This window comes from Falco punctatus (genome assembly GCF_963210335.1).
Source record: "Falco punctatus genome assembly, chromosome: 9".
NCBI classification, from domain to species: domain Eukaryota; kingdom Metazoa; phylum Chordata; class Aves; order Falconiformes; family Falconidae; genus Falco; species Falco punctatus.
In genome coordinates, this window is record NC_137589.1 from 44,202,466 (window position 1) to 44,217,781 (window position 15,316).

General features: G+C 38.0%; 1 protein-coding gene across 2 annotated transcripts in view; it reads right to left on the bottom strand.

Moving 5' to 3' along the window:
* Positions 1 to 15,316, bottom strand: part of DAB2IP (DAB2 interacting protein) — a 249,502-nt gene that overhangs the window by 209,764 nt on the left and 24,422 nt on the right. For both annotated transcript variants that reach the window (XM_080402873.1, XM_080402872.1), the window contains one exon: positions 1 to 15,316. This exon is cut by the window's right edge. In XM_080402873.1, the coding sequence (XP_080258999.1) occupies positions 1 to 58 (58 nt within the window). In that variant the 5' untranslated portion in view covers positions 59 to 15,316.

Sequence of the window (15,316 nt, forward strand, 5' to 3'; positions counted from 1 at the left end):
CATTGGAGTTCTCCTGGTCCAAAGGATTATCTGGTTCCATTACTTCAAATAAAAGCATCCAACATGCAGTTCTCCATGCAGCAGAGGCATAAAAACACAGCAGTTGCCTAAGCTGATTCACCTGATTTATGAATTAGTGCTGCATCCATAAGAGGCTGTGTTTCTTCTTTTGTATTACATCTGGCTCCTTTTCCAACTAGATGGCTGGGTATTACAGCGTGCAGGCCTTTTTCCAGCATCCTCTTAATGCATTATATTTAAAGTAGCAGCAACCTTTTTCTCCCATCCCCCAGACTAAGTTACAGCAGTAACTAGGCTGAGCTGGCAGAGAGCGGAGCTCATTCAGAACAGGACCTGCAAGCGTTCTCCGATTCGTGTTGCTGCATAAAGAGAATGATTGATACAATAAAAAGTAAGTGGGGTTTGACACAGTACGGTATGCACTGCAGAAAATCGCACCAAAACCAGCAAAGGTCCTGAAGGCTTGGGGAATGCCTTGTTGAAGCCACCAGTACGCACCCCCTCACACACAAACATAAATTATGTCCTGTTCCCTCCTCCTTCTCCCCCCCGCTACAATCTTTTATAACCCTGGATCTCCTCCAGCAATAGTCTATTCCTTTACTCAGTTTATAATAAACTCTGCCATTCCCTTGTGTCCCTAGGGCTGTCTTGGAAAAGAAAGAGGCTGTTTGCAGAATGAATAGACCAGCCAGTGCCTAACAGGGAGGCAACTCAATGACTCCGCACTGGGCAGTTGTAACTTGCTGCAGCAACAGCCTTCTGCTGGAGACCTTGTCCTACATTTACCTCCTTCACCAAGCCAGGAGCTGCTGCTAAGCTGGCATTTTAAAAAGCCTTCTGCAAATGAGCTGGAGAGGCAAGCACCAGCTTTGCTAAACTCATATGGTAAATTACACCAGTCTGCAACTGCAGACTCTCTCAACAGAGACAACATAGCTGACAGATCATAGTATTAGAAGTCAGGTCCCCTTCATTCTGCTACTGCGTCTACCACTAACTCCCTGAGACATCACACAATTCATAACTCTTCTTTCTGCTTCAATTTTCTATGATTTTGACATTTAAATATGTCCTATTTCACAGGAACTTCCCAACCTTACATGGTTTGAATTTCTTAGATAGATGATATGGTACAAGGCCTGGGGAAGAAGACCCTATCACCTAGCTGACGCATAAAAATTTTATTTTCTCTGAAGACATGTCCACAAAATAACAGCAAAAGATATCAATGTGCAACTATAAACCTAGATGTGTCTCTGAAAGGTAAATTCATATTGCTGTTATAATAATCCTGAAACAATTCTCCAAATCCAGACTTTCAGGATCAATTTTACTTCGAACCTATGGTTCAAACTCTTTCTTTAATACTCCATCTAAGGCATTAAAACATATCTTGTTTAAAAAGAATGCTTTTGTCTAGATCTAAGGCAAGGATACTCTAAACATCCACAACAGATTTAGCGCATTTCGGGTTTGTCATGGCTGATGACACAGGATTCTGAGGCAGGCAGGAGTTTCTATTTTGGTGCTCCCGGGTAATGCTTCTGCCTAGCTCACTCTTTACAGAGTCATGTAACTAGTGCTTTAGAGCTGACTATTCACGCCTGGTGCTACAAGCTGTAGGCGGACAAATGAATGGCTGGCTGAAGGGAGAAAAACATGCAGTTCTGTGTGGAGAAATTAACCTAGCAGGTTGATATGACTCTGCTGTAATTGTACTTTGCAAAAACACTTTAGCACTGTTCCTGGGGATTATGCCATATTAATAGAAGAAAAACTCATTTCCATCTATTTGTTTTAAGTGTTTCACAGTATATAGCCTCTATTAAATAATGTTCTGAGATCTCTGTCTCAGTCTAAATTACAGTGCTGCAAACCCTATATTCTTTCCCCTCGCACCCTACGCTCCCTATGTTCTTTACAACTTCACTACTTCTCCCACTCACTGACAAAACAAAAAACCTCCCTCTTTCCACCTTCCCCACAAAACCACCTACTCTGTGACTACAGGAACATGGCACTCTGCCTGTTAACAGTCCCCCACCTGTTTTGGGTCATGTATACAGTCTAGGAGTTAGTATATGACAGAAAAAAGTGTGTTAACTCTTGACTGACACATATTACATCCCTCCAGTCTGAATTAACAAAAGCTGACAATAATTGGTATAGAAGGGATTTAGAGAATTTTTGGAGGTGAGGAGTCCTGACAGATATCATCTGTCTACTCTGTACCCCAGGATGTGGAGATACACAAACATACACAAACATACACATACATACACACACAGAGTGAGTCATTAACACAGAGGACTAGAAATGCCTGGAGAATCATGACTGTCAATGTAGATGAATACATAGTTCTGTAATGAACATCTGAATCGAGACAAATTATATAAAGAGAAACAATTTGTATTCTTCCATGAAACAGATGCTACATATACATAATATACTTTCCACAGACAATTTAGTGCCAGAAAAAAATAAACACCTGTGAAAACCTTCCTTGTGGAGAGTCAGAAATAATTCAGGAATGTTACAGAATAGCTAAGATCAAGAAATCAAGATAGGAAAGTGAAAAATCATAGTTATTTAGACCTCAGTGACTTTATATGACAACTTATTTGATTTAAATGTCATCCAAATCATTTGCTCATCTGTAGTTACAGCCTAATCCTTAATGTGCAAGTCAGAATGATGTCAATATTTTGGCGAAGACAGTATTCACAATTTCTAACAATTGAGCAATTGTCGTATGTTCTTTGTTTGAGCACAGCTCATGCAGTTAGGCAAAGTACCTCATGCAATGATTTTGAAAAGAAAGGGACAGTTGGAAGACCAGGGCTTTGATCACTAGGGATTTTAATTACTCAGGCACTGAATGGAAAATTGCAGAAGTGAAGAGGGAAATGATTTTCAGACAAATGGCCTGAATGGTCAGAGGCTATGCTAGACCAAATCCTAGGAAATGAGCCAAGCACACTGAACTAATGAGTGTGGAAACAGAAGTCTAGCTAGCATATTCTCTGGAATACCTATGAGGTTAAGTAGAACACAAAATTTAGAGTTTTGGAAAGCTGACTCTTCAAGGAAGAAATTTTGAAATAGTTGGAAGGAAGTGGAAATTAAACGTACTGTTTCTGCCTAATCGGAGTATCTCCACATTCTCCTAGATGGCTAGTTTTGAGACAGAAAAGGAAATTTTATCTAATTGCCTAATGTCTGCATGATGTTCATTTCCACATCTTCTGTTTACCAGACTCTAGTTGTGCTCAATAGCTAAGACTTTACTTTGGCAGAACTGGTAGCTACTACTTCTAATCTCTTACTTCTTTTCATAGCTGATGGGAATCAGAGCTCACACTGGCCTTTCATGAAATTGTAAACAAGAAAGATTGCAAATGCTTTTAGTTTGCTGTAAAACTTTGGGCAAATCTCCTCATCTCTCTTTTATCAGCTACACGGATCTGCATTGAACATGTTTGTTATTCTTCATCATAAAGTAATTTAGTACTTCCAGATTAAGCAATATAGTCTTAAGTCTGAAGTGGTATAAATGTAGTGATATAACTGGTCTTGGATTTATTGCCAGGGAAAGGATTCGCTTCCTAGATCTGTTTAGACCAGGTTTTGCTACTTTATGTATAGTGGCAATGGATGATGGCCAATGGAGACTATGAAAAGTCTACTTTTCACTAAAACACACTAGCAGGTGTGTTAAAGATCAATAGGAAACAGTAAGTAGAAATACTTCTATGTATAAACAAGCACAGTCAACAGGCATTTTGAAAACAATATTCCATTCTTCAAAATGATATTCCATTCATCCATAACAAAGTGTTGGTATAATTTTTATGTTGTTCTTGGTAATGCATCATTTTACTATCACAAGGCCTATCTCTAACAGCCTAAGAATGACACCAAAGTACATCACAGCACTAATTAGGCCTTGCTCACACCAAGTAAACATTACCCTTTCCATATTGTAACACAAGTCACCGAAGCATAAAGCTGTAGGACACCTTCTTTGCAATCATGAATGTCATTTAGTTTGAAAGTTATAAAAACTGGCTGAGCTTTAACTATTTAAAGTTCTAATAGCCCTAAAATGAGTCTTTTCCAGTATAAGCAGGTAAAAACATTAGCAATTACATTTTAATTGCTAAAATCTTTGCAAAAATTATTCCTGGGGATTCATTCTCAGCATGCCATCTCAGTAGCATCACCCTATGTGAGAAGACCAAGTTGGAGACAGAAAGATCTCCATTATTTAAAATAAGGAGAAAACATTTCAGGCTGCATATCTACAGAAATGAGTGAGAAGAGGTTCCGTTGCTTTTCCCCTAGAGAAACGGAAGAGTGGTACATTATTTTGCCTGCTGTTTGATGCAGTCGTTGTTAGCCAGTGTAAAAGATCAGCATGATGCCACAGCTGCCCGCCACCACACAGTCCTTCTTTGAAACATAAATTCATATGTAGGAGGGAGCAATGAATGCCTGCAAGTTGAAAAGCCAGTGAAGCACAGACCTGCTTAACAAAACAGTTTGCCAAGGTTACTGGGGGTGTTGTCAAAGCCTCCTCTTTTGTGAGGGCTGAATAACAATTCATACCAAGTAACCAGCTTCACAGTTTCTTTGGCTTTACCTGGCAAGTTTTCAAAGTCACTGCTCATGGCTGGGTCCGTTCCCATTGAGATGCAGCTTATCTTGCCCTGGACAGCAAGCACAGGGATCATCCTACTCCAAAAGTTCATGCCAAAGCTCTATTGTGCTGTTTTTCTGCTTGAATTGAACTACGTCTATCATAAATGTGCTTGAATATGACACAAGCACAAATTGAAAAATGACCCATCCTTGGTTACTTCATATTGGTAGGAAGAATCCCCCTGCCTTGGCAGTAACTGATAGCAATTTAACCATTTAATATAATAAATTCAAAAATAACTGGGATCTTTAGGAAGTAAAGCAGAGCAGCCCCAGTTACAAAGATTCTATCTGTGCAAATGCTCCTGCTAAAAAGCCTACTTAAGAGAAGATTATAACCTATTTTAAATTTATTATTAAAGAACCTTCAAAAGGGTGATCTGTTCGCTGAGTTGTCCAGTGCCATATGGAAGCCTCTATTCTCAGCTGCGTCCCCTTTCGGAATATGTATCATATAACCTGCAACAATAGGACAGACATCCTCTAAGGATTCTTTATCTTGGGAGGTGGAAATTTATACTATTAAATCAGCAGATTTTTATCTTACTTTTCTGAAGAAGATGATGCTCTAATCATACATGTGAGGTGGCAGCTTTTCATCCAGAACTCAGCAAAGCTCCACCATAGAGAAAAAAGCATATGCAAAAAAAAAAAAAAAAAAAGAGATGTAACAATCAAACGGAGCATGAAAAGCTGGAAGACCTATGTTGGATAAAGTCTATGTGAAAGACACTCTCCAGGATATCAGTGCAAGAACTGGCATCTGCCACATCTTCCCCTTCAGTGCTCTCTGGTTTTGCGAACCATTAGGAGTCTGGGTTTATAAGAATGTTCTCTGGTGTAAAAGCAGTCCAATATCTGATATATGCCCAAAGCATGTAACTTACTGAACAATCTTTGACTTCAGAAAATTTAAAATGGACCAGTTCCTCAGTTTCTGAAAAGCCCAAGCCTTAGATCTCTATTCAAATCTCTGCCACAAACTACTAAATCTTGCAGTCATTAACAAACACAGCTCTAAAGAGGAAACCAAACAAAATGCTTCAGTTAGAGGTTCTATAGTAATCGTGATTAGAAAATACAACTATGACTATGAAAGTAGTACGCTTTAAGTATTCTACCATGAAAAATGCCAACCATCGATATTTTAAAGACCCAGAAAATGAATAATACTATCAGGACATTCTTTCAGGGTAACTAGAATATAACATTACCTCTTGCTATTGTACACTTCAAACTGAGGAAACTGTCTTTGAACTTCTTTAGTAAAATCCTACTGGCAGTTTAACGGAGGAAAATAGAACTAAACTGACTCCTGGACAAAAATAACAAAAAGGACTGCAACACACAGAGTTCTGTGCACAGTTTACTGAGCTGTCTGATGAGATTCCACCCTAGCTGACTTTACAGATTCCTAGCTATGTTTCTGCAGTTGTCTCCTAGAAACAGGAACAAGAAGCATTTGCTGTTTTCTCAGCTCTTTTGAAAAACTGTGCAACAGCTTTCCTCATATTCAAGATCAGTACAAGTAATTGATGTATATTTCCTTAATCAATAGAAAACCTTAAAGAATGGGTTGTTCTTTGATACCATGTTATGTAAATGTAAAACAACAGCAACTGGTGTAATGTTCTATCATTAATAAAAACTTGGACAAAAAGTACTAATGGAAAGTACAATCCAGAGAAATATACAAACATTTGGATACTTAACCAGAGTCCTGAGGGTAGCAAGAGTAGACTAGATGTTGAAAAGTTACACTTCCTTCCTGCATCAAGCTGAATTCATAATGAATATAGCTTCTGAAGGATGTCTTACTGAACAGCAAAATGGGGAAAATTAAGTGCAATTTCTTGAAACATGGACAGAAGTTTCATGTGATGTTCTGTGAAGGTTCAGGATAAAGTAATATACTATCCAAATAAACTAATATATCCTTAACATCTGCTGGGAAAATAGCCCTGGTAGAGCATTTATAAATCTCTTTCTGTATATTGAAACTCATCTTTTCTTCCCTCTTCCAGATATGGGCTATTCTGCTACTATTTCTGCACATGGCTGACTGGACATGATGGGACCAATACTAACTGTTACTTGTTTCTCCGGCCTGGATCAAGGCACCTAGGGCTTCTAGTAAATTCTTCTAGATATATAAAATTCTACAAAAATAAGAAAGGTTACAAAAAACAAATACAAGGTTCAGATGTATCAGGGATTATTTAATTTATGATTCCAAAACAGCTAGAAGCAAGGTACGTGACATAAGGTCTTGTGTTTTGTATGGAAATGGACCCATCCAGTTTAAAGCTAGTGCCATACCTGGTATCAGTGGGAGAGAAACCTGACATCCAGATCTCTTCCTCTGAAATCTTGGCTTCCACAAATCAGTAGATTATTCCCATACATTCATAGGTACAGCATAGAAATACTGTATCAAAATATGTATTTCTTTCCATTTGCAAGTTCTCTACAGAAATACATGCAACTTAGAAGAAAAAAAATCCAGACAATATTTAGGCACATGAACAAAACTATTGTATTGAGAAAGAGACATAGTCTGAATCCTCAAAGGCTGTCAGTCTGCTTGCTCTGAGCCTCCTCGTTCTTTTCTTTCCCTCATATATTGTTTCCTGTCTTTTCCTCCCTCTCTCCTTTTTTGTTTAGAGATTCAGCAATTGTTGTCCTTCCAGATCAAGCAGTCTCTTCATTTTAATAGCTTTTTTAGGCTAAATTACTCCATATGGTCTCTTGCTTTATGTGAAAGTCACACAGCAAAATGCAAAGATTTTGAACTAACTTTTGTTTGTTTCTGTCACTCGGAAACTGAAACACAAGATAAATGATGTCTTATTCTTTCCTCATGGTCCTACTCTGTTTCCGATAAAAAAGGCTTATAATGTCTCTTTTTGGAATGTTACTGTCATTCTTCCTTTTTGTTGCCCAGTAACTTCTGATTTCACATTCACTTTTTCAAAACTCTTTCTTGCTCTAGGCAGAATAAAAGTATGAGAATACAGTCTCTGTTCTTACTCAATTAGTTTTGCCTGAGCTAAGACTTCAGAAAGAGATCTAACTGACACAGATAAACCACTTTTTAACACAAGGTTTCCATAGAATTGTTGAGATATTGGTGTGGTATGAAGTACATACAGCAAATCCAATTTGAGGCTTGGCTAGAAAATGAGAAACTGCACTGAAATCAACAGGACAAGGAAGGGTAAGGTGAAAAGACAGAAAATAAATACTCATCTTGGCATGTGACAAGAGACTGCAAGGTTCAAACCTGCTATTCATTACCCTGATGAATAGAAAATCCTGAATAATCAATAATCCAGCACGTACATCCTTTCCTGACCCCTATGATGTTTCTCCAGTTAGTCCATGCTGCTACTGTGAGGACTATCCTTTGGTTTTTCTACAGAATATGTTGAGAATCTAGAACAGTTATTTAGGAATCACACCATCTTGGCTTATAGATAAACCACAGATTTGTCCTCAGGTTAGGGATGCTTCTTCCATTTACCCTGAAATATTTCTTAACTCAGCACCAATCAAGGTAAAATAGAATTAACATTTACTTACAACATTTTAGGCAACACAGCTACAAAGACAAAAAATGAAATAAAAACATTTTAATCTACTTAAACCAAAATTAAATATAAAAGTACTCTCTGTGTATGTAGATGATTGATATAGTTGTTTTTCTCACATACAGGCATTCTTTCTACATACCTTACAAGTTCCACTCATTATAGACACCTTTCCTGGTGGACTATGCTGGGGTTTATAACTAATCTTCCTTTATAGCTTAACTCCTCTAGAAGGTCCAGTAAGGTCTACTTCTACTACTGCTTCTTCATTTTTTCACAGACTTATTATTTTCTTTTTCCTTTTTCCCTAATCTTTTTCCCTTTCCTCCTTCTTCACAATATATTTATGTTTGGGTTATTTAAGGCATAATCTTGATTCTCCTCTAAGTAAGCTAAGTATTTTTTTTTTTTTTTTTTTTCAGATGTAATTACCATTTTGCTAGACCAAGTGTCACTGCCTATGCTCAACTGGCAAATTAATAACTCTATGCCTAAGCCAGGAATAAAGCTTCCATCTCCTCTTTAGGGAATCAGTGCATAATTTTCATTGTGAAACTTTTTAGATTTGCCCAACAATTAATACATACACTCGATACAAATATTGAAATGGAATAAATACATTCAGTTCTTCACTAGCTCTTGACAACTCAGACATGAAGCTCTTCTGGAGTAACACTTTATCATCTAATATAGGGACACCATGAAATGAAGTTCCCATAATAACCAAACCTAACCAAAAAAAAGCACACTGAATGGTTAATAATGAATAGTGCTTCTGCCATTCATCATCCAGGCACTGTGAAGCACCTAGAAGTTAGCTGTGCATTATGCTCTTTCATTTTTCCTTTTTCCAAGATTTCCTAAACCTGTCCACAGCCAAATCAAATCAGCCAGTCTCCCCTCTGCACTTCAGTGTTTATCCCTCCATTTATCTTTCCACTGTCATTTCCCATGAGCTGAACAACTGCCACTTCCCAAAACTTAAACTCTCTTCTCCCTAAATTTGTTCTTGAAAAGAACAAAGAACTGTTCTTTGTTCTTGTAACCACTCTTCCTGGATGCTCTGGTTTTGTTCACTTCCAATGCATCTAAATTTCTAGTATTCTCTTCCATATTGGACCACATCCCTTTATATTTCAAGGATTTCGCTCTTAATCAAGTCTAATTCCTCATCTAACTCTCTTCCCCACTCCCCAGCAGCCTCAATTTTAAAAAAACCTCACACCATGGGCAGGTGCACAGGGTATGCAGGAGCTACCAATGCTCATCTAGAGAGTTGAGACCTGCCAGTTCCTTCAATGGCATAAAAATAGAATAATGAGAAAGAACATCTCCTTTTGCAGAGTTCTACAAATTTCCTGCCCCAATTCCTCATTTTTAACTTTCTCTTACCTTGGGATGTTTTCCTCTGCAAAGATAAACAATTTGTTTTGCTCAAGATTATCAGGTCTCTGCATCTAAAGATTCTTTCTTGCAAGCCATAATCTTTTCCAGCCGTTTATATTCTTTCTGTCTCTCTCTGCTACCTCCTGTCCCCCAAACTTCTAGCTATTTTGCTCTGTAAAACTGCTAACACATCACTGAAAAGGAGTGCTTTTAAACTGATCATTTAAATTGATGGATTATAACACAATGTAGTAAAATCGGAATTTTCTTAATAAAGCTGTGTGGATTTTCACCCTTCCAACCTAACTTACAGAGATGCAATATTCCTGCAATTCTTGAAGAATGGGAACAAACCTTTCAAATGTAACACTCGTCTGGTAACTCTTGCTTTGCTTGTTGCTCACTTCAAATTTATTTTTTCTCATTAGCTTTAAGTTGTATTCACCTTTATTTAACAATTTGCTTATCTGTGGTTTCCCTTTGTTTTTTTCCCATATGGTTCCCGGTGAAATGCAGAAGCTTCTCTTGTTGTTTTGACAATTTAATTTCGTTTCAGTGATAACAGAGTGTATCGTCCCCATCTGGGTGTTTATTTTCAAAACTGCCTCATTTTGTTGTTTTTTTTAAATAATCTTTTCATTCAATTGATTCCAGTTATCTATTTCCATTCATTTATGTCAAATCTCCCTCTATAAAGGACCTCCTGTGAACATGTCAACAGGTAACTTAGACCTATGCAAAGGCCATTGCACAGGTTATAAGGCCACACACAGCTATAAAGCAGATGGGGAGGCGAGCCCTACACAACTCTGCAACTGGCACATCCTCTTAGCACCCAGCGTGCCCAAGATGCATGGGGTGGAGCTGAAATAGAGCTACAGTTTTTCTACTCTGCACCCTAGTATATCTGTGCCTGCATTTCTGCTCTGCCAGAAAAAAGTTTAACCTACCCAACAGGGAGAGCTGGCCACATATAAGGTCCATATACATATATATATTTACACACACTTACATACCTATCTTATAAGTCACCAGAGAAATTGAAAACACAGATTGCTAACATTTCAGCCAAAAGAATAACTTCAATGTTTAGTTACACAAGCAATCCCCAGGTCACAGTTTCACAATCTGTTTGAAAGTTAAGGAACACATAACCTTTTTCAAAAAAACTATGGACTATATGATGTAGTCTAACCAACATGGTTTTCATTTACAAACAAAAAAGACTTTATCTAAACTTTCAATGTTTATTTATTGCTTGATTTTCCCTCACATTTGTTAGTTTTCAAACTTCCATGCAGGAGAAGATGCAAGTCATTTTCTATGTAACTTTGGCTGTTGTCCACACCGTCTTCTGCTAGTTTACAGACCATGAACAGCCCACAGACCACACAGGTTAGGAAACATTGCTCCAGGTGGCTCAGCTTTAAGAAAATACCTATTATATCTGTGCACGTTTACAGGCATATTCAAAAATAAACTCCTTCCAGTCAGCTTTTGTTTTACTCCCATGAACACATGGCCCCATGAATACTGCATGTGCCGTAACTGGGAGAGCATCTAACTGGAATTATCACTGCATTATATAACTGCATTAAGATTCAGTTGCTGATCCTATTGACTGTTCAGCATCACCTGCAGACATATGGGTACTTCTCTCCCTATGCAATACTATCATCTTCAAACTCTCCAGTCTTATCTTCTAGCTTTGTTAGAGCAACTGAAATTATTAGAATGGTTGGAAGAATATTTAAAGTACATTTTTTTCTCCTTTTTGGCAACCTACTTTTATCTGATTTAGCAGTGTCCTGGTTTGCCTTTTTATTCTGACTAGGAGATATAACAAATTTCTATTATCAGTTCCCATCACTTGATAGAATAATTTTAGCATCAGATAAAACCAGCTTTGCATGATTTCTAGGAAATGCCCTTTAGTCTGCACAGGCCATGCTATCTTATATCAGGCTTCTCTTCTGCTGCAGGTCTCTACCATCATCAAACAAAATCCTCCCCACATGTGATTCTTCAGCCGCAATGGGCACGTCAGTAAAACAAGTCTGTCACAGGATTATATGAAGTGCATCTTAGATACTGGAGCCAGGGGTTCAAAGCTCTTTGAGCTCCCATATGAAGCAGCAATTTAATTTCCCTTTCTTCATCAATTCTTCATTCTCTCGTGATATCTTGGCAACATTCTGTTCCTGTCCAACATTCATCATTAGCTTCTTTTTTTTCCCCTCTCACTTCCTTTTATATTTCTTTCCCTCCCCATCTGCTAATTTAAAAGGAAATTGCATGGTATTCAGCATTATCATCCAATCTGTTTACTCTGCTCATGTTCAAATGAAGTCCATTTCTCACACACTGAGCTGCTCTGTTTCACCCCCATACACAGTATTACTATCCTCAAAGCCTGCATTTTATTCCGTGCACCTAGAGAGCTAACTACCATTCCAGAGGTATAGATCTTCCAAAAATTTTGTCTCTCTTTTAAGAATTAAGATGTGGAAATAGAGATCCACAGGAAAGAAGAGAGATGTCCAGATGTAGGCCTTCCCTCACTCCCAAGCCATCATGTAACGGTAGGTACATTGCCACACATGAGAAAGAAAGAGGAGGTCCTGACACCATTCTGGCTATCGGAGGAGCAGCACTCAAAACCGCAGACTCCACATCCAGCCAGGGGAGACCACATATGTGTGGAACAAGCTTGCTCTTAAGCAACAGCTTCTCGGTGATCCAGAATCCTTCACTTCCACCAGATCAGTCCAGCCATTTTTAGTAGTAATTCCTTGAAGCACCCTACATAATTACTGTTCCACACTGCTGTTTTTGCCGATACAGAGTTGCTCAATATTATACAGTTTGTGGTTTCATTACTGCCAGTAACACTGATTTTGACCTCATGCTCCAACTCTTTAAGACACAAGATTAATACAAAGTCTCCTTTGATCCCTATCAGTCACTAATGCTAACAGTAAAATGCTGGAATAGTTCTTGATAGCAACAATGTGAAAGTTTTGCATACTCGGGCACAATAAGTGTAACTGGTATTAATGGCTTTTAAAAGCCAGTGAGAAACAACTAATAGGAAAGGCTTTATTAAACCTGCAAGTGCCAGAATTCTCCTCTCATGATCTACTGAAATATTTTAGGTAGACATTATCCTTTATAAAGGGAGCTAACATTTTGAGTGATGATCCTATTGAATTATTTCAAATAAATACATAAACAAAAATGGAACTGAAATATTTGTATGTTTCTGTAGAGATGAGATCAGCAGGCAAAAGTGATCTCTAGTATGAAATGTCATATGTGAATTTACAAATTGGAATGCAGATCAGATTTTTTCCAATTCATAATTAACTAGTCTCTAAATAGAGAAGTTTGGAATAAATAAGATAGCTGAGATTTCACCTCATCAAATATTATAGTTTTTATTTCAAGCAGTTTTCATGAAAATATACAGCTTGCTTCTGAGCATAGATTCGACATCCTGTCTCTGCTCTCAGGCTGACCTATGTTTAGCAAGCTATTCAAGCGCATGTGATTTTAAGCAGGTAAGAAAACAAACTTGCTTCAAAGTTGAAGCATTTTACTTAACCAATGCTTTGATAAAAGCGAGTGTTGTCAAAATCAGGGAAAGCTACACAACTGGTAAAATGGCAAAGAGCACCTCCTCTGGAGTTATTTGGGGGTGGGGGGGTGGGGGGGTGAAATTAACATATATGTACTTAGCCCTTGGGAATTTTAAAAAAATGAAATGTCCAACTTCTGTATGAGTTTGTTACTATTAATACAAATATTTATGTGCTGAAACAAGTGGATTCTTGTGTGACAGAAAAGTAGATCAGAATAATTTTACTGAATATTGGAGCTTGACTTCTTACCAACTGCAGGAGGATATCACGCTGTTATATTGTATGTTGCTTAGCAATGTAATGTGAGAAGCAGCACCACAGTCCTTGACAGCGCCATTGTCCATTGAAATGCTTGTGAAATATTACCTGGGTTATATAAAGATAGCATACAGTTATAGAAAAATAGCATAAAGTTTCAAAACAGGACAAAGAGAAAGAAGGCTGTAAAGAAAAGGCATTGCTATTCCAATGGTAAAAAGGTCTCCCTGGATGATCTTTCACTATATGAATACACACAGCATAAATTAGATATGCAGAAATCATATCTGTAAAATCTCAGTAGAGCTATGCTTACAAATGATACACAGTATTGTAGAGTAACTACTCTCCAACAGTTGAATAGCTCTGAGTCCATAGATGTGCCAACACCTCTACATTACTACCATATAAAGAAGACCTATTGCTTATTGTTTCAAAGTTTTGCTTTGGAGGACAAGTTTTGTGCTCTGATGGACTGGTTACTCAGGCTGAGCAGAATGCAGACAAAAGGAGGAGCACTAAGCAAGGACGGATTTGTTCTACAAACAGATTACATGATAGGGTTTCCTACCAGTTAGACAAATATGAACATTCGCTTTTTGTGGCTTCACAGTATACCAGAGGTTACAGGTGCACCCTCCTGTATTCACTGCACTTGCTTTGGTGCCTTTCGCACAGAGAAATGTCAACCTGCTCTTGCATGACTGGTTTTCACAGCCTCAGTGTAACAGCCTCTGCCAAGATTTACCTTCATGCATGCCCTGTAATGTTTCTTTGGTCCATCTTCCAGCCATTCACCATATTTTAACTAGCTAGAGAAAACACCTTAGGTAATCTGTTTTCTGACCTTTGTGGCAGATGCCAAGACCTGTGTATTGAAGCATACAAGAGTGCTGCTTCATTGCCTAGTGTTTTAACACTCTCAAACTTCAGCATTTCCAGTTATACTCTCTTTTCTCCTGCCTAGTTTCTTATATGTCCACCTTTCCCTGGTAAGGGCACTGCATAATTTTGAAATGACATGTGAATGAGCTAGCGTGATAGTGACATTAATAACTCAAATGGTAATTAATTTATGCAATAGGATGTTTCTCCCAAAGATGTCAGCCCATGTTATGCTACTCTTGCCAGAGACTACTGCTGAAGGAGGGTAAGCATTTTCATGTAGCATGCCTATAAATAAATGCGCACACTTGTATTGCAGGTCATCCACCAGTACCATTCAATAGAAGTTTCCTTCATCATCATCACCATTCCCTTTCTTGCAAAGTAGCTGCTACCAGGGACCTGAAGGAGAAGCTAGCAACACAAAGAGAAAATAAACAAAATTAAATCTATACACAGGAAATATATCTCCATGAGATTGAATCTAAACTCCAGTACTTTGCAGTTCAGAAGCACTACCATTGGATTCATTGCACTTTAACCAAGTTTTGTAATTTGAGGAAGCATCAGGATCATCTTCCTTCTCTGTCATATGGAACAAACCTCAGATTATGATGGTTCATGAAGACACAGGAGCATATATGTGTCTCAGTAAAAAAATATTGAATAGACATGATAGATCCTAGGGGCATTTCCAAGAAATAATTCAATATTCCCTTTTATAGTATTTGGCAGGAAAACACCACAGAGTTTATTCAGCTTGAATTAACTAATGGATCTGAGCATTCTCTTTAACAAAGAGAAAAGATGTTGAGTTACACTGACTGCAGG